Genomic DNA, 20,642 nt, shown 5'->3' with positions numbered 1-20,642 from the left:
ACAAACACATCAACAAAAACCAACATAAACATGTCAACAAAAACAAACACAAACATGTCAACAAACACAAACATGTCAACGTCAAACACAAACATGTCACAAAAACCCAACACAAACATGTCAACAATCAACAAACACATCAACAAAACCCAACATAAATATGCCAACAAACACAAACATGTCAACAAAAACAAACTAACACATCAACAAACACAAATACGTCAACAAGCAAACAAACATGTCAACAAAAACGAAGACAAACATGTCAAACACAAAGACATCAATAGAAACAAACACAAACACAGGAAGCTGGTAACTAAGTAGTAGCTACCATTGGGGCTGACTATCAGTTACTACCACACCAAATTTTAGCTCAACATCTGTAAAACAGTGTTAAAGTCAGTTCTGGATTTCCTAAAGCCAAATAGCTGTGGCAGCCATCTTGAAATGTGTTGCTTCCAACAGTTGTAGGTGCAAATCTTGCTCTGGTTTTCTATTTGTTATTTTGCTAACGCTACAGAAAAACAAACACAGACTAAAATATTATTGGTGATAAATATCAGCTCGTTAATATTTTCTCAGCTGAAGCAAACAAAGTTTATTTCTGCAGCTTCATTTTCATTACGAGCTATAAACTGGACACACATTTGTCTGGCCCAGTTCTGGCCGACACAATGAACTGTTGGCCCAAATACCACAAAGAATGACACCCTTTGGTGGCCCAGATGTAGTTTGCCAGAGGTGGTCCGTGCATGGGCCAGCACCACATAAACCAAAGCGCAACTGGACAAGATGTGGCACTGCCAGGTTTGGGCCACATAAACCAAACTACTACTGGACCAGATATGGCATGTCATCCTAAAATTCGTGCCATCATTGCCAGACCTGGCCCACATTTGGTTGAAAAACCATTTGCCATGCCAGCAGTGCCAGCCTGACACCAAATCTGGCCTACACCTGTCTGCTATGTGGGAATAAAATCTTTCTCTAGTAGCTAATAAAATGGCATTAAATTAATTAAAATGAAAAACATCAGCTTGTAGCTCAGATTTAATAAAAAATGTCTGCGTGTCGTCACGTTCCAGTAAACTAATCCTTATTTATTAGTACTGGACACATGGACGGACTTAATGCAAAAGCTTCAGAGAATCCTAAGTCTGTTCAGGGTTTGGAGCTTGCAGAGCAGCGGCAGATTTACGGCAGGAAAACGCCGCCTTTGTTTATTATTTCCCTTCCTCTCTGAAACGGATGCAGCCAGAAGAATAAAACATTTATTTTCTCCAAGGTAACCTTTACTTTAATAATGCAGTAATTATCTGTGTCTGCATTCCTGTTTTAAACTTTAAATCAACAATTACTATTTGTGTAAATTTAGAGCTTTATTGTAAACAAACTATTAATAAATAGTATTCTTCAGCAGTTGGCTAGTGTTAAGGTGGTCCATTTCCCCCACCTGAAAGCAGTTAATGTCATCATTTCAAAGAAGATTTAGAGCAGGGGTCCTCATTGTTTTTCTCTGGAACCCCCAAACCCATAATCAACAATACAGTCGATGCTACTACAAAATTAAAGCTTCATTTTGAAGCTAGCGATTTGCTTTATTACAACAAACATTCAGGTCATGTTTTGTTTACACACCTGAGCACTGAGAATACTCGGGCCATCTTTCCAATGGCACGGATCTTGTTGCGGATGACTTCTTTGCGGGCCGAAGCTGTGGCACCTGGAGGGGGCAAAGGTCCAGATAAACTGTCACACAAACTCAAATTCAACCTAATGGCCCATGATAAAATAAAAATAAATAAATACAGAGTCGTACAGCGTTAAAATGTGTAATTAAATGATTCAGATTTCCTGACTGGGCTGAGAGTTCATTGGACTATTAGTAATAAAAACAACACTGTGTTGTTATTTAAATCCGGTTCACACCACAAGATAATTCGGCTGAGTTCAGACCTGATGACAATCGTAAAGACGCTCTGATTATGGTGATGCTCTAAAGATAATCTTAGGAGATACTCCTGACGTGTGTGGTGAGTTAAGAGTGATGTGGCTGGCTCTGAAGGATGTTGGGACCACTCTGACCTAAAATTAAGGATATTCAACATGTTGGACTGTTTTGGCCTGATATACCAGCACGTGTGGAGATTTGCTGTTGAATGTGACCTGTAGCCAATCAGAAAACGAGGTAACAAAGACCAGAAAGTTCAGTTTGTTTTGGGTTTTTTTTAGTCCACAAACTATCACCATCACTTCAAACCTCTTGTATCGACGATTTGGTGTCTCAGGTTTTGGCCGAAAWTTTTAAAATCCTGCCGTGTGAACCAGGCATAAGGCTCGGATTATTTAAAAAATAAAAACCAAAATGTTTGACGTGAAGACACAACATCTGAGARTTTCTCAGCATTCGGTGCATCCATGCCAACCCTCTGTTATCTGTTTCTGATGCTCAGTGTTAGTCTGTAGACTGATCCTCCTGCAAACATGTCGCTTCAACATGTTTGACAAACATGCTTCTAAGCTTTAGTAGTTTATGTTTTCTACACTGGAACACTCAATGTTTTTATTTATTTATTCATTTTCGTCCCTACTGTGTGTGAACCTCTAAGACCAGCTGTGTGTTTTAACAGAGATGTCAGTTTGACAAATGTTAAAAAGGCAGAAGACAAGCAGAGGTCCAGCTGTTGCTGAGCACACCTGTACAGCCAGTGTTTGTACCTTTTTTGGGGGGATATATTAGCTGTCCTTCTCATGAGACACCCCCCAGAAGAGAAGACAAAGAGAAAGGACAGACAGATCAGTGGACAGCTGTGGGATGAAAGATGGATGTGGAAGAAAACAAAAAGAAGGGTGAAAAGAAAAAAGCACAAGAAGAGAAAAAGGGAAGCGATGACTTGAGCACAAGACTCTGGAAAAAACAAAACAAAACAAAAAAATCAAATTAAATTTAAAATTAGATGAGTGAAACCAAAAGGAGTGAGATGATTACAGCAGGAGACGGAGAGGAGAAAATCTGTGAGGCTGTGGAAATCAACGTAACTGGTAACCCCGGCAACAGCAGCAGGTGAAGAGTAAAAGATGATCAGAGATGATGAGAAAAAATAAATAAAACAACTCAAAGGTCAACAGAGACAACGGTTAAAAAAACAAAAGCTGAAGGAGAAAAACAACTCATGACTGTGTGTGGGCCGACTGAACGGGGTTTAAAAGTCACCGTGTCAGAACCGCTGCCTTTTCCTGCCGTTTAAAGTCTTTTTAATAAAAAAAAAAAAAATCAACTGTTTGCTCCGCTTTTACATAGAGCAGAGCAGCTCCCCCCCCCTGCTGTTCGTTAGCTTTTGGAGCTCCGCAGGACGCCGTTCGACACTAAAACATATCAAACACAACAAGCTAAAGTTTGGTGAAAAACAGATCAGTTAAAAGGTTCAATATAAAAAATAATCCAGAAATTACGCAAATTTTTATACTTTTGAAGTGAAACAGCACAAAGAACTGCCAGACAGTACATGTTTTTCTGTGGAAAAGAAAAACTAAATAAAAGCCAATATTAGAAAAATGGAAGCTAGAATCTAATAGCAGGAAAATGCTAGCTAAAAGCAAAAAGTGGGTAAGGGGTTAGGTAAGGTAGCAAAAAGCTAACTAAAAGTAGCAAAGGGTTAGCTAAATACTAAGAATAGCAAACAGGTAACCTACAGTAGAAAGTGGCAAATTAAAAGCTAAAAGTAGCAAAAGGTTAGCTAAAAATAGCAAAGGTCTAGCTAAAAGCCAAGCGTGGGAAAAAGAGCATGAAGCTAACAAAAAGTGTTAGCTAAATACTAAGAATAGAAAAAAGGTAGCTTAAAGTAGAAAGAGGATAATTAAAAGCTAAAAGTAGCAAAAGGCTAGCAAAATATCAAAAGTAGCAAAAAACTGACTAAAAGTAGAAAAAGGCTAGTTAAAAGCTAAAAGTAGCAAAATGCTAACTAAAAGCGGCAAAAGGCTTGCTACTTATGGCTAACACAATGGTTTTAAAGGAAATGGAAAAGCTAAATTAATTTCTACCAGCTTATAAATTTCTCCTGAAAAAACTGAATGTTGTTCCATAGTTAGTAGTAATAGTTGTTAACGTTTCTTAAAATAAATAACTAAATAATAACAATTTACATATCTTTTAAAAATCTTTAAATCTTGGTGGTACTTTAGCTCAAGGTTTTTGTACGGTCACGATCTCCTGCCGGCCCACACCGACTCATGAGGAAACAAAAAGTAGAGAAATCAGAGGCTCGCTGAGAGAATGAATTGATGAAACATGAAGAGATGTTAGAGGACGGCTGATCAGTTTCTGCCCCTTTTACAATTTCAACTATTTGTCTTTTAAAGTAATTTAACTGGAACTTTATTTTAAACAAAAAAATGTGGAAGAGCTAAAATACAAATTAAATCTAAACATTTAGTCGTATTTTAACGGTTATTCTTCTGCTTTCCAAGGTAAGAGAACGTTTAAAAGTCAAGACATTTTTTAAACGTGACTCAGATGTGGTAACATCCTAACGCCTCACCTCTGAGGACTGTGTGAGGAGGAGGAGGAGGAAGAGGTGAGATCATTTCCTGTTTGCTCAAGGGAAAACCTGATTGTAGATAAGCTAACTCGAGAAAACCAAACCTGCTGCTGATATGTGACTCTAAAAAGCATAAATATCAAAACTAACTGTAATGTTGTATGAAACGTCACAGCATTTTAAGAACTGTGAAGCTTTTATTTTGACAGCACAAACGGTGGAAGGAGGGCTCCGTCTAGTGGCACTGAGGGGAACCACAGAGGAAACTCACCGTCCAGCTCCTCCTCAGTCGTCAGCTCGTCGTTGGAACAAATGCTCAAAATGTTCACGAGCATCTCAGTCACTGTAAGGAGAGGAAAAAAACTGATTATTTAATCACTGCATTGATCAGTTTTATATCTACACAAAGAAAAATGGTGCAGTCTTACTGCCTCTTCCTCACAAATAAAGTTAGAATCATTTGAAAAACAAAAAAAATCCCTCGAATCCAGGTTTCAGGTATTTCAGGGGTCTTAGAATTTAAAGAAGGGGAACTTTTAGTGTTTTACTCCTCCGTGGGGACCTGGCGGCTTTGTGAGGACGGGTCTAGTTCAGGAGGGTTAAACCTAAAACGGGCTTCCAGCAGCCGGTGAGTCAGCAGTAGTTCTTTGTGATTAACAGGCACAGATGTGTCAGAGCTGAACGCTGAAATGCCAAACGGTTCTCTGAGGTAAAAACCCTTTTCAGTCTTATTTGTCCTCACTCCTAATGAACTGCTATTTACTAAATGTGACCGCTGCTGACAAAATCACTCAAATTGATGAATTTAAAAAAAAAAGTAAATTTAAGGGGAATCCCTGAGCTTCATAATGACACCAAACATTAWATGAAGGGATTTCCCAGCGTTCCTGCGAACAGCAGAGTAAATAAAATGAGAGATTTAAAGGTAGATTAGGAGGATTAAATGCTGTTTTAGTTACTTGAACTGGGACATGGTGTCGTTTTGGACTTATTTTWATGCAAAAATCTATATTTTGACTTTTTTTGTTGTGCAGCCTGTGCTCATTCTGAGCCATTTAACAGCACTGATCTCATAAATTAAAGAAAAAGAAGCATCACATCTAGATTTCTGTATTTTACTCATGTCACAGACAAGAAGCTGGTTAGAAATACTTGTTTAAAATATGGAAGTAGAAACAACAGCATAATTTTCTTATATGACAAATGGAGCCAGAATATATGAACAAACTACTCTGCTCTAAACAAACTCCTCTAATATTATTTAATGATTGAAGTCAATCTTTTATCACTACCAGCTCCAGCAGAAACTCTTTTTAACTTTAACAGCAGCTGAGACGCTTTAAAAACAGGAAATCAGTTAATTTAGCACTCAGCTTTAAACTGATAGAAGAATGTATCTGAAAACCTTTCTATTATATTTTATTTCCCTCATCAGTTGAAGTTCAGGTTAAAACGCACTGAAAGGCACAACAACGCCCCCTGCTGGCACAAACCGGTATCTACATTAAAACTACAGATAAAAAATAGAAATGTTGGAGTCATTTTAAACTTAATATCTGCGAAAACAAATAATATCATTTATGTTGATTTTAATATAATTAAAATGTTATTACTTGAGGTTAAAAGGCAAGACAAATAATAGTAAGAACACTGATTTTCAGGATAACAAGAAATTGGTATTTTACGAAATGTAAACTTGCATTGTGGTACTTTCCCCAGATTTGGTGCCATTTGTAACAGTTCCAATAACTGCTTCTGCTGTTGTTTGATTTTAATAACAGAACATATGTACACTCCTCCAAGCTGAGCCAATGGAACAAACCAAACAATAAAAACAGAAAAATACATCATAACCTTCAAACAGAGAAATAAACACAGCGGACACAAATCCTGACACTCCACCTGTCTTTTCAACATATTATCAGTAACACAGCTGAAAATAAAATAAGTAATAAACATGTTRTAAAAATCTGAATAGCTGAAACTGAAAATGGAGCAATAATTTCGATGAGTACCTACTGTCTATATACGCTACAAACACATATCTGCACTCACCCTTCTCTCCGACGAAGGGCAGAGACCAGGTGAAAACATCCATGAAATTGGGCAGCCAGTAGGGATGAGGTGAGCAGTTGAACTGTCGGATGTTCATCACATTGTTCTCGTACTTCAGCACGGCCGCTGTGAACGAGAAACCATCGTGATGAATACATCTGCCGACCGACAACTCTGCCCGTTTGAGGAAAGTTGATCAACTTCACAACAAACTACGGCACGTCTTATAAACAGGTTTATTCTTCAGGTGTTTCAGCTCCCTCGTTTTGTCATTTGCTGTTTTTTTTTTCTTTTTTAAAAACGTGTCATTAGTTATAGGTGTTTATGAGGTGTGAAGCTTCATTTGATAAAATAAGTGTGAAAACATCCAAATCTGTCAGCCACATCAAGACTTGAGTCTGAGTGGAACACAAGGTTTTGTCAGTCATCYTCTGGTGATTAAAAAAAAAGTACAAGCACACCAACACATAAAGCCAAAGTCTCATCAATCTCGTACCTAGACAGCAGAATTCATTTATATGCAGAAATGCAACCAGAGTTGTGAAAATTAAGGTTAGAAAATTGCACAAGCATCAATATTAAGGGGCTGAATATTTGCTGGAAAAGAGAAAGTTAGCTCCTTTTTTCTTGTTCTGTGAATCAATTAATCAGAGTTTTGATTATTGGAAAGCACATGTGGGTTAAAAAGTCAGCGTTTAGACTCAGACGAGCAGTATGTTTATAGTGAAACCAGGAAGAACAAAACTAAAAGACTGAACCTAACACTGATCGTTACATCGGTAATTTGTTTACTTAAACGAACAGAACAAAATCCACCGTTAAAACCTCAACAAAATGCCTTATGTTCACGTCTTGATTTTCGTATTTTTTGTTTGAATTACAAGCGAGACACTAATCTGAAAAAGACAGCAAATGAATTTTACACATGAAATATGGTTGCTTTCTGAAAACACGCTACTCCCATCACGTTTTAAAAAGATGAACATGCACTTTCAAATATTCAAACTTTATTAAACATAACAGGACAAACTAAGAGTTGATAAAAGAAGCTCACCGTTAGGGTTTGTCAAAACAAAGGATAGTGATATTAAATACAAAAATAACRTGTTTCATTCAAGCCTTTTATACAGCAGATTTTCCTTCTATTAGAGTCTTGATTGTTGAAGCGAGAGTTTATTTATAATTTTATTTTCCATCCAACGATATAATACTTTTAGTTGAATTGATCAATAGTTCTTCAAGTTTTCTAAAGATAATTTTCCATCCTGTCTTTTTATCAGATTTAGAAGTTATTAGTTAAAGCACCTACATATTATAAGCAAAGCTACTGTGAACATAAGCAGCTAGCTAAAGTGCTAAAAACCTAGCAGGTTACTAGCTCATGGCTAGCTAGTACATTGAGGTTTGAGCTGGAAACTTGATAAAGTATAGATTTGCTATTTTTTATGTATATTTGTTACTAGCTAACAAGTTACTAGCTGGCTAGTAACTTTGAACATGCAGTTATAGTTAAAGCATTAAGAGCTAGTTAAAGTGCTATAGCATTAGCAAACAATAGCTTGCTTGTACTTAAATTTATTGCTAAAAATACAGTTTAGAATTATGTTTAATGTAAATTTGTTAGTAGATAAGATAATAGCCATGTTCTATGCCTCAATTGTTGAAGCGGCTACCTTGAGCTGTGGCAGCAAGGTTGTCGGTGCTTCTCGCGGTGGCCATCCTCRAACTCGGTGGTGGACACCCCAAGGGAGGCTGTCAAGCTAAAGAAGGAGTCCTATCTGGCCTTGTTGGCTGGTAGGACTCCGGAGGCAGCTGAGAAGTATCGGCAGGCCAAGCGGGCCGCAGCCGTGGCTGTTGCTGAGGCAAAAGCTCGGACATGGGAGGAGTTCCGTGTGGCCTTGGACAAAGACTCTTGATCGGCTCCGAGGAGATTCTGGCAAACCATCTGCCGGCTGAGGCGGGGGAAGCAGCACTTCACTAACACTGTGCTCAGTGAAAGTGGGGTGTTGTTGACCTCAACCAGTGATGTCGTCGGGAGGTGGAAGGAATACTTCTCGGATCTTCTCAATCCCACCGGCACAACTTCTATGGAGGAAGCAGGGTCTGAGGACTTTGGGGCTGGTCTGTCCACAACTGGAGCTGAGGTTGCTGAGGTAGTTAAAAAGCTCCATGGCGGCAGAGCTCCAGGGGTGGATGAGATCTGCCCTGATTTCCTCAAGGCTCTGGATGTTGTGGGGCTGTCCTAGCTGACACGCCTTTGCAACACTGCGTGGACATTGGGTGCAGTGCCACTGGACTGGCAGACTGGGGTGGTGGTTCCTCTCTTTAAAAAGGGGGACCAGAGGGTGTGCTCCAATTACAGGGGCATCACTCTCCTTAGCTTCCCCGGTAAGGTCTTCTCAGGGGTACTGGAGAAGAGAGTCCGATCGATAGTCGAACCTCAGATTCTGGAGGATCAATGCGGGCTCCGTACTGGCCATGGAACACTGGACCAACTCTTTACCCTCACTAGGATCCTCAAGGGGTCATGGGAGTTTGCTAATCCAGTCTACATGTGTTTTGTGGACTTGGAGAAGGCGTTCGACCGTGTTCCTCGAGGTACACTGTGGGGGGGGGAGGTGCTACGTGAGTATGGGATTGTGGGTCCGTTGTTACGGGCCGTTCACAAGTGGTGCAAGAGTTTGGTTCGAATTGCCGGTAGTAAGTCAGACCCCTTCAGAGTGGGAGTTGGACTCCGTCAGGGCTGCCCGTTGTCACTGATTCTGTTCATAACTTACATGGACAGAATTTCTCGGTGCAGCCAGGGTGCAGAGGAAGTCCAGTTCGGTGGCCTCAGGATTTCATCTCTGCTATTTGCAGATGATGTGGTTCTGTAGGTGTCATCGTGCCAGGATCTTCAGCTCTCACTAGAGCGGTTTGCAGCTGAGTGTGAAGCGGCTGGGATGAGGATCAGCACCTCCGAGTCTGAGTCCATGGTCCTCAGTCGGAAAAGGGTGGATTGCTCTCTCCGGGTTGGGGGTGAAGTTCTGCCTTAAGTGGAGGAGTTCAAGTATCTTGGGGTCTTGTTCGCAAGTGCGGGAAGAATGGAGCACAAGATTGATAAATGTATCAATACAACTTCTGCAGTTTTGCGGACTTTGTACTGGTCTGTTGTGGTGAAGAGGGAGCTGAGCTGTAAGGCAAAGCTCTCTGTTTACCGATCAGCCTACGTTCCTACTCTCACCTATGGTCACAAGCTTTGGGTAGTGACCGAAAGAACAAGACTGCGGATACAAGCGGCTGAAATAAGTGTTCTCTGCAGAGTAGCTGGACTCTCCCTTAGAGATGGGGTAAGAAGTTCAGTTATCCGGGAGAGACTCAGAGTAGAGCCGCTACTCCTCCACATCAAGAGGAGCCAGTTGAGGTGGTTTGGGCATCTAGTAATGATGCCTCCTGGATGCCTCCCTAGGGAGGTGCTTCAGGCATGTCCAACTGGGAGGAGACCCAGAGGAAGACCCAGGACATGCTGGAGAGACTATGTTTTTTGGCTGGCCTGGGAACACCTTGGTGTCCTCCCAGAAGAGCTGGAACTGGTGGCTGGGGAAAGAGGTCTGGGCTTCCCTGCTCAAGCTGCTGCCCCGGCGACCCAACTTCGGATAAAGTGAAGGATAATGGATGGATGGATAAGATAATAGCTGGTCAGTAGCTTTGATTAAACAGTTACTAGCTTAAGTACAATGTAGTTAGCAAGTTACTAGCTAGCAAACAATCCAATATATTTATTATTTGTTAAATGTTATAACTTTTGTTTAGGAACCTTTATATGTCTGAAGGAGTAATGGTTCAGAGTGAAGTCCCTTAAACAAATAAACAAAACCAACAAGCACAGAGTAAAAAAGCAACCATTTTGCCCCCCCCCCCCCCCCCTTTTTTTTTGGTCAAGACTTTTAGAAAGTATGAAGATCTATTGATCAAAACCCCCTCAAAAAATTATATGAGAGTCTGTCTCCACGGAATAAAACAGAATTTATACTATAACTCAGGACTGTTTAAGTTCTATATTTGAAGATAATCATAGTATCTGTGCACTCAGGAACACCGACCACGGTGCACCTCACGTAACCTCAACCGTGATTAAAACACTGAGTGAACTCGGGCGAACATGAAAGCTGCCAAACATAAATATATCTGTGCTGTATATAGAAGCTGCAGCTTCTCTGACACACAAGGCCAGTCTGAGGAAAGAGGACACCGTGAGGCTCAGTCACCACGGGGGGACTTTCCTGCTGCAGGTTCAGTCATGGCCAACAAACGAACAGCGCATTCAGACAGCTATGAACTCAGTAGCAACAAAAAAAATGGGTCAGACTTTGACTCATGGAGTGTTTGATTTATTTATTTCAAGGATTATTTCTTTTAAAATGATGACGTTTAAAGAGCACCAGCACATTCTCAAACACAAAAACCTTTTAGCTAAAGCTTTCATACCATTGTGTCTTTAAAGAGGCAGTATTAGTGATATTAAATAAAAAAAGATTAGTTTGACACTTCGCTCTGATGAAATCGTGGGTGTTTATCGGTGTGTGCTGGTGTRCATGAGAGCAACTGCACACGTGGGCAGCTGTTGCATAAACATCCCATACTGCATAAACATCACTTGACTGAATGCAGCTATAGAAGCCCAGAGGGGGAAATAAAAAAAAAGAAAGAAAGAAAGAAAGAAAGAAAACAGAGCGAGGAGAAGGTCAGCTTCCCTGCTGTTACTCCTTCAAATAAGATTTCGTTTACAAGAACAAGAAGGCACGTTTTCTTTTTAGGACCCAAACTTATAATTGAGATAAGGGTGGCTTGTATCTTTTGTTATCAAATGCATATTTAATGTCAGAGTTATTTCTCCTTCAGCAGGAGGGCAAGTTCTCTGTTCGTTTTTCCTGAATTACAGCCAGCAGAGGTCTCTCCTGCTCCAGTTCTGTGGGTTCCAAACCTGCAGCAACGGTCATGCACACGTCGTAAGGCGACACCAGCTCATCAATTATTCATTAGGGAGTGCCTCCAGCCGGTTTCCCCGGTAACAAGCGCCGTTAAATCTGCTTCGAGACCACGGGGAGATTCCCACCGTCTTTCCTCAATGCTTAATGCAGCCCGCATATCTGTCTCTAATTCCTCCGGTCTAAAGTTTCACTGGGTGAGTGTTCAGAAGCAGACACTCGGGCCTTCATTACATTCAGTTCTCAACTTCTAGATGAGATRAGCACAGTGGGTAGAAGAGGCTGAATGGCGTCCTTGAAGAGTGGAACTATTTGTCGACACTTTGCAATTCATTCTGAGGTGGAAAATGAATAAAAAAACATTTGCAGTAGCACTCAAAACCCGAGCCTCTTGGCATTTATTTGCAGTGCATTTTAAACAGAGTCGAGCCTCATAGATGGTCTCTCGTCGACTAGAACTTGTTGTACCTTCTCCATTTTTATTTTTAGTCCATTTAAAGCACAAACGGATACTAATTATAGTTAGCGGGCAGGATCCCTTGAACTCACGGGTGCAGGCTGGCAGCATAACAAAGTATTGATGCTGCAAAACTGGATCACTGCACCAAGAGAACAGCAGCAACAGCCTGTCTGCAATAACAATGTGCTGACTGCAGCTAGATGCTACGATGCAACACAACTCGTGACTCTGCCACATGTCGTCACGGGGTCCCGGTGATGCAAACGTCATCGTCTTATCTAATTAGAAACGGAAGTGAGGATTTGTGATTCTGTGTGGATAAAACCTTATGATTGTAATATCCCTACGAAGAGTAAGGCAGGTCCTTAAGAGTCAGATGAGTGGCAAGAACAAAGTCCAACGGCAGTCGTCAGCTACCCCGCTGGTGCAACAGCCTGGCAAAGGAGATAGAAGCTACTGGCATCGAGACAAAACACTGAGGGTTTCACCCCAAGTCCCTGAGACTGTAGACTAAGAGACAAGAGGGAGGCAGAGGAGTAGTGATGAAACAATTAAGATCCGGACATCAGGAAAAAAGTCTCAAGCAGCACTCTGGAAAAGGAGGAAGTCCCTGAACGGTATGTACCACCAACAGATTGAGGAGGTGGCTGATCTCAACAAATCATACCAGTTTGTAGAGGGGTTTGGACTGAAGGACAGCACCGAGGCACTAATAGAGGCTAGGGTCTAACGTACCAGACAGGACCCACAATGCTCCTTAAGACTGTCCAGAGCACCAGAACAAAGCGTCTGGAACATCTGTGAAAATCCTCCAATCAAAAGGGAGAGACTCTACCAAATGTAGTGGAGAATAATAGGAATAGGGTATTATGGAACTTTCAGATCCAGCCTGCCAAACAGGTGATGGCTAACCAATCGGCAGTGATGTTTCAGTAGACATTGCAATCCCAAGCAATCGTAACGTCAGGGAGGAGCGCTAGAAGATGGAAAAAATCAAGTGGTGGAAGAGGAAACAGAGAAGTTGTGAAGAGTCAAGACCTCAGTGATAGAGCACTTGATGGAAGAGGGGCTCCAATAGATCCCAGGTAGAACCTCAGATGTCTGTCCAGAAGAGTGCAGTCCTGGGAACAGCTAAGCTTCTAAACCTTAAAGTGCCTGTGACATGCATATCCATGAAATACAAAAAGTCAAAGAAAATATATTTGTATTTAAGAAACTTGGCATAATACACATGATTTTACCCTTTATGTCCCATAACTGGCAAATATTTTTAGTCTTTGTTACTGAGCAGGAAAATGAGCAGCAAACATCAATTTATTAAAAGTCACTCGTTCCTATTAGAAGCTTCTTAAGCCTCCAGTGCTTCCTCTGGCTTTGTTTTCCACCTAAGACATTATAGTTATTTTTGAGTCTTCACCTAGTAAATAATTACACACTTAGGATGTGATGTTATTAGCATCTATTAGTCACTTAGTAATCATGCTCATAAACCAGAAAAACTAAACAAATCTGAAGTTTTACTACGAAAGATGAAAACTGACCAGTTCCAGTCATCTGTTGAGTAATCTGTGCCTTTTTAATCAAATCTAATAGTCACTTACACGGTAATACCAGGTGAACTCCGGTTGGTACCAGTCCTGTCTAATATCACGCAGCTCATTTTCTTGTTTCACACAGCATGAAAAGTTTTGCAACAGAACCGTGTTTACAGCAAACTAAAGGGAAGCCCAGTAATGGGCAGAGCGCTAACAGATGGATGAGCATCTGCAGGCAGGGATACTCGTCTTCTCTCTGGCATGACTGACGAGGAGAAAGAGACCTGCTGCGCTGGCGTCCTCGTTGCCTCAGCCTCCATCCTCGCTACCTTCACTTCCATCCTCGCTGCCTCAGCCTCCATCCTTCTCCAGAAGTGAATCATCCCACTCGGTTTCACCGCGCGGAAGAAATGGAGGATAAAACGATACCCTGGTTCTGAGCGAGTCAGACGGATGTCCTGATTCTTTCATTCAAGTTTCACTCTGTTAACTCCTTCCTGTTGCTTTGGTTTCAATAAACACCACAAGAGAGGAAGTTGAAACTGAAAAAAATCAACTGATCTGTAACTCTCTGTGGTGTGAAGAAAAGGATCTTCACTTTCTATTACCCAGTGTGACCTTTGAAGTAGATGCAGACTTTTAGGTTGTTAAAAAAACACCATCCAGCAAAATTAAAAGACTGAATTAAAAGAAGCAGGGCTTCAGTGAATCACATCATTCAAACGTTGATTATTCCAACTCAGCTACGAGTTCAGTTTACTTCAGCTTCCTGCTCTTTGATTGGAGGTGCATTTTCCTCCCACGTGGAGACGTCTCATTGGCCACTCCGAATGATTCCCTGTGCAGGATTGATGGGGGCTGCTGGTGCCTTGTCCTTCCGTTTTAAGATTTATTCCCCCCCGGCTCCACTGGCTATCAATCACAGGGGCGTTGCTCAGCAGACTCAGGGCTCCAGCACAAAGCTGAGAGCGGTGGAGATTCATTACAGAAGCTTAGGTTCTACTGATGAACCCACACACACGACCTATTAAAGGTGCAAGGTATGACACTTTGTATAAAACTGAAGGATTTTTTTTGCGATATTTCCATATTAAAAGGTTAGTTAAGGCCTTAATTAGAATAGTTTCATGGAAAGGTTATTAACACATTTCTTACCTGCTGTAGATTGCTCTTAAAGGACCTCAGTGTTTAATTCTGACTGGACTAACAAGCTAATCTAAATGAAGCCAAAAACTGAGTGGATTTTTAGTATTTCTAGCAAAAAAATAAACATTATAAAAACCTTTACACCAACTTCAGTTTTGCTTTAAATGGTTATTGTAGCTGAAACAATATGATAATCCTGCTGTAGAAGTAGTATAGTAGGGTTAGCATTAACATTAGCAGAAGAATTAGCAGTAGTAGAGCTAGCATTAGCAATGTTAGAAGTAGAATTAGCACCATTAGAACTAGCATTAGCAGTAGTAGCATTTGCAGTTGTAGAACCAGCAGTAGCATTAGTAGAGCTAGCAACAGCAGGACTAAAACTAGCACTAGCTTAAGACTCAAAATAATTAGCATTATTAGAATTAGCATTACTAGTGGTACAGCTAATATTAGCATCAGTAGGCATAGCATTAGCAGTAATAGAATTAGCATTAGCATTACTGGAACTAGCATTCGCAGAAGAATCATAAGCAGTAATAGATTTAGCATTTGTACAAATAGCTTTGGCATAAGTAGCGCTAGCATTAGCAGTAGTAGTCTTAACATTAACTGTTAAAACAGCACAAAGTATGCAGAGGTATTTTGATACCAGAAAACATCTGTAGAAACCTAGAAAACAATGGAAATGCTGAATCAGCATTAAAGCCTGAATGGTTTTCTAAGTGACAGAAAGCTAAAATCAGAACAATATGTGCCTGACATGAGTTTGTTCAAATTATTTTGACAGCAAACCACAGAAGATTAGCATGGGGTAGAACAAAAAGGTTCCCTAATAATAAACAACGGTTCAGACTGACGCACTGCCTCACTGTTTCTGTCTATACTGTGCAGTGAAGGAGGAGCTGGCCAGCTTGAGGAGAAAAAAAAACAGTAAACAAAGCAAACCAATCTCACATCAAAGACTGTTTCCCCACAAATAGGCCAGCAGAGAACAAAAGTCCTCAGGACAGCCGCGGCTCCTGTGTGTGTCCTCACAGCAGCAGCACTGCAGTGTTATGGCATTTCATCACAAGAGGAACTGCAACACAGCGTGCACCAGCACTCTTTCCTTCCCATTTCCATTTCCTGTGGTTGGCCCAATGCCGCATCCATTCCATATTACACCCACCCCACCTAGCCCCATCCCCAAGTTAAATCACAGTCTGCCTGTTCTGGGGGGTGGGAAAGTGCTGACTCACAGCATAAAGGCGAGCCTGTCTCAGCGCTGGGTGAAGCACGTGCAGACTGAATTGGCAATAATCTACCGTACTTCGTTTCACAATAATAATATGACATATGTGCTGTGGATACTGAGCAGATTTGTGCATTTATAAGATATTAAAAGGCTAAAATAATATCCTTTGACTGTCAAACACAAACAGGTGACTTAGGAAGTACTGTGCGACAGATTCAAATGGATCCAAATATCTTCAGATTTTATTCTTTCCGGTCTTTTAATGGTGCTAAAATACCTTTTTATACATTTTAGTGGTGCAATAGCCCCGCCCCCTTTTGGGCTAAAACAGAAGTGGTAAATAAAACTATATGTTTCTGTGTTTTGAAGCTTAAAGGTGTCTGAATTATTCAATCTATCACTGCCCCAATAAATCTACTGTTAGTGTTTTTTTTTTTTATTAGAACTTTAATTTATATGAATTTAAAAAGTTATTCTGGTCTGCCTCTGTCAAAGTGGGAAAACAGCGTCATCTCCTTACCCTTGTTGTTGTAGACGTCTAGATAGTTTGGAGCTGAAAAGATGGTGATAAGGGACGGGAAGCCAGTGGTCTGACTCTTTCTGTACATGCGGTATCTGGAGGAAGGTGAAGAAGAGAAGCAYGAGTTTATCACTGAAAAAACAATTCGCAGTGATCATTTGTATGACTTCATTTTCACTTAGCATGTGTTTGCCTCAAGCTGGCATGTTCCTTTACAGTTGACTTGTTAGACCTACACATGCGTGTGTGGAGGCGCCTTGGGGCGATGAGGTCACCTGAGATGTGGCCAGGTGTCTCGTATGACCCTGCTGTGGGAGTACTATGTAAACAACACAGCCAAACCCACTGTCTGCTCCAGAAGAYAAACTTTTCTAAGAGGTTTGCCTCCATTTGAGACTGAAAAGCTGGGTGAACTGCTGCTGTGCTTCCTTYTTTTGTTGTTGCATAGCTGTAACTGTGAGTTCCCCTCTTTTTTTTTTAATGGAAGCTCAGCTAGTGACTCATCATTGTTGCATCACATGTGGCCGAYTCTCCATGCTGGATTTGTTTTCATTCCTTGGATTAATGTGACGCCCCCCCTTATCAAACGTCCAACCCTGTGCTCATCCTGCTCTCCAGACAGGCTTACATAATAATAATAAAAAAAAAAAACCTTGACACTAAAAAAACTGCTTTTCATTTAGCGCCCTGCTCCGAGTCCCTCTGCTGTGTGATGGGGGAGAAGACGAAATGCCACGACACTCACCCAGCATCCTGTGCTTCGTGGGCCCGGATGATGGATAATAAGTTATTGTGTTGTAGAAAGTCACAGACTGCAGGGTAGCTGTTGAATAAAGAGACATTTAGTTTACTCATACGTCAAGAAAAATCCCAGTAAGCCCAAAGAAGGGCGATCGATGAAAAATAAACAAATAAATAAGGAGGTTGAAAGGTTTATTGATTGTACTCAAAGTCATAGTGGATAAACAAAAAAAAATTTTCTGCAGCTCTTATTTCCCTTAAAATGTGTGTAACAGTTTACAAATTCTAACTCTAAATCAAAACGACTGAGGCGTGACTTCACATACTTAACATTTACTTTTAATAAGGAATGACATAAATCAGATCAAGCTGCTTCTTCAAAAACAAACAAAAAGAAATGTTTTGGAGCCTGTTTTAAGTTCACGCTGATCTATTCAGTCTGCGAGCAGCCGGGGCAAAAGCTTCACTGCAGAGAATCAAACCAGGACGAGGTCAGGCAGCCTTTTTTTTCCTTCTAAATTTAAAAGAAAACTGACRCACGACAGCTACGTGCCTTCATTCTGACATAATCTGACTTTAAAACAGAGCTGCTGTCAAACATAGACAAAAACAATCCAATTCAGAGAAGATGTTTGGATTTGTTGTAATTAATACAAATGTTTCAGCTGATTTAGGCTACATTGAGCATGTTGGTGTACCAGCGTTGGCATCATATGTTGGTGACTCAACAGCTGAGGGCAACGCCCAAGAAGAACCCRGGTCCAAAAAGGGGACGGCCATCGACATACTGAAGTACCCCGGCTCCAAAAGCTCTGCTGCCAATTAAACGACAGCACACTAAAAGCTCTGCCGAGCTAAAGTTGCTGCTGTGGGCAAAAACACGAGCAACCTGCTCAACTGCAAACACGTCCGGGAACACCTGGATTGCTCAAAACCAAAACCGACACCCACCACATCAAAACTGGAAGAACCCYAGGACGACAAGATTCATCCCATAAACATCAAGCCCATTTTGTTTTGTCCTTGTATTTTCTTAAGTTTTTTTTCTTATGTCTTTTTCTAAATGAGTGCAAATAAACAATGAAATATGTGACCCATCATATTGAAATGAGGATTAAGTCAAATTTGGTCAAAATGACCTAATTACATTTTCAGATTCCTGCTTTAAACGCTACATTTTGATACCTGGATCATCCTGATATCATCAGCTTATCCAGAGATATGACTTTAATTTGTCTTGATGGTTACAATGATACATCACTGTTTGGTCTGAATCCTAATTTTATGTAAATTTTTTGAATCATTTTTGATGTCAACATAAAGAGGAAACCTCAAGTAGTATTTGTATATTAAGATTTCCCAGTTGGAAAGAAATAAAAACATTTCTAGCTCACAGCGAAAATTTCAAAATTTTAAGGCGTTTTCATCAAAATCAGGTTTTTTGTTGCTACTGCTCAAAAAATGCTTCAAAAAATTTTTTAGGATTATATTTCAGTTCATTCAAATGATACATTGATAAGGCATTAATTAATTATATTTTGACAAAATGCAATTTTTGCACACGTTTAAATCAAAACCCTATATCTGTCCATTTCTCCACATTTCACTTTTTGGACTTAATCCTTGTTTCGATGTGATGAGTCACATATTTATCTACTTCTTATGAAATTGATATCAAAGCATTTAAAGCAATACCAACTAGATACTGTATGTATCCGAYTTATTATCGCATATAAAAGATGAGGGTCAGATTAGAAAAATTATTTGATTTATCACGTTCAGATTGGCATAAAACAATGCAGTAATGGTTAAAAAAATGGACAAAACCATCATTTTTTCCTGCAGTGTRACTTAATGTTCCTGCTGCTGAGCCTCATCAGCTCCACTTTAGCTTTTGTTCAGTTGTTATTCAACTGTCATGTTTAAACACAACCAGTATTCTTAAAAAACAACCTTGAACAGAGTAATATGCAGCGGTTGTTTAAAATACAGCCTCAGTTCTGTAATCGGAACACCTCTGCACCATCAGAGAAGAACTGAACTCCCACATGTTGTAATCAAACACCCAGCGCTTCGTTTTCTTCTGAAAATACAATAAAAAAAAATCTCTTTCTGCTCCATCATCAACACAACACTGAGGTTTTATAACAAGTCCTGGTGTAGTGTGATACATGGAGCTTTATCAAGCAGCTTTAATGCATTTCCTTTTTTTTAAGTCCTTTAGGGGCAGACTCATTAGAAACGACGCTTGCATGAGCAAATTACAACCCCCTTTTTTCTTTTTTTTTAAAAATAAAGTGGCCATTTTTCAGCTTCAACACTCCGCAAAGAGGTTAATCACTGAAACTGATAGAGTTAGGAAGGGTTCATCAATAATCACGGTTCAAGTAGAACAAATGTTTATGGGGGAAAAGCACATTTTTCAAAATAAAAAAACAACAACAGGCTTTTATGAGCTGAAGTAATTATCATTTAGTTCACAGAAATGAAAAATATAGCTTTATTTCTCGCTCTGTCTCCCTGCAGCAGATGCAGACGTGCGCCATATGTTTGTGYTTTAATGTTAGATATAATTTATTTTATGTTTTTGGAGGCAAATTAAGTTCAGATCATCTCCCATTTGTCAAATAAATAAAAATAAAAATAAAAAAACGGGGCAAAGTCCGAGAAATGCTGATTACTTTTCAGCTGGTTTATTGAACCTTTAATTAAACATCATTAATAAAATATGTTACAAGAGGAAAACCCTTTGGGCTGACTGATCTATATTTCTTAATGGAGGCAGCCGTATTTGAAGCTCAAGCAATTTCATGCCTGAGTTGTAAAAAGTGTTACGAGCGTGCCTGTGGCTCAGTGCGAGGCAGGAGCAACAAGGCAGGCTGATGGCTTTTTGAGGAGGAGCGCTGAGGAATGCCTCTCGCTTTCTGCCTGAAACCGTCTCATAAATCCTGAAAGCCTGTGTGAAGCCAATTAGCCGCCCTCCTCCCCCTCTGGGCAGATGAAGAAGCTGGACGCCGATGAAAGCGCGACTCCGGAGGAATTCTGACCGAACGACGGCGGGGTTAACTGAGACGAGGGTTTAACACGAACATTTCTGACATAAGGATCTGTTGTTTGGAGATTCCTTTCTTTCTTTTGAAAGAAAAAAAAAGCTACATACTTAACATTTCTTTCTTGTCACGGTTTAGTTGAATGAAAACATTAGTGCTCCACATTCCTTTAAACACAAACTCACCCGTGGACCTGAAAGGTAACGACTCGTTTCGTGACCCACTGTCCTGMATGTTTTAACCGTTTCCCTGCTCCAACACACCTGATTCAGATAATTACATTACCTACTCAGAATGTCATCAAGCTTAGCAGAAGCCTGTCAATCATTCATTTCAGTCAGGTGTGTGGAAGCAGGGGTCATGAGGAACAGAGCTGAAGACCTCTGCTTTAGACTA

At 40.4% G+C, this 20,642-nt stretch overlaps 1 protein-coding gene across 6 annotated transcripts in view; it reads right to left on the bottom strand.

Moving 5' to 3' along the window:
* The window catches only part of LOC106514880 (serine/threonine-protein phosphatase 2B catalytic subunit alpha isoform), a gene marked incomplete at its 5' end in the record, with an annotated part of 103,676 nt that overhangs the window by 18,139 nt on the left and 64,895 nt on the right, over positions 1 to 20,642 (bottom strand). For 3 of the 6 annotated variants that reach the window (XM_014004405.1, XM_014004406.1, XM_014004409.1), the window contains 6 exon segments: positions 1,639 to 1,723; positions 2,719 to 2,745; positions 4,810 to 4,881; positions 6,594 to 6,719; positions 16,456 to 16,550; positions 17,201 to 17,278. In XM_014004405.1, coding sequence (XP_013859859.1) covers positions 1,639 to 1,723; positions 2,719 to 2,745; positions 4,810 to 4,881; positions 6,594 to 6,719; positions 16,456 to 16,550; positions 17,201 to 17,278 — 483 coding nt within the window. 6 annotated transcript variants of the gene reach the window in all.

Source organism: Austrofundulus limnaeus, unplaced genomic scaffold (assembly GCF_001266775.1).
Source record: "Austrofundulus limnaeus strain Quisiro unplaced genomic scaffold, Austrofundulus_limnaeus-1.0 Scaffold23, whole genome shotgun sequence".
Lineage (NCBI taxonomy): Eukaryota > Metazoa > Chordata > Actinopteri > Cyprinodontiformes > Rivulidae > Austrofundulus > Austrofundulus limnaeus.
The sequence above is the reverse complement of the archived record's forward strand: the minus strand, read 5'-3'. Positions and strand labels throughout refer to the sequence as shown.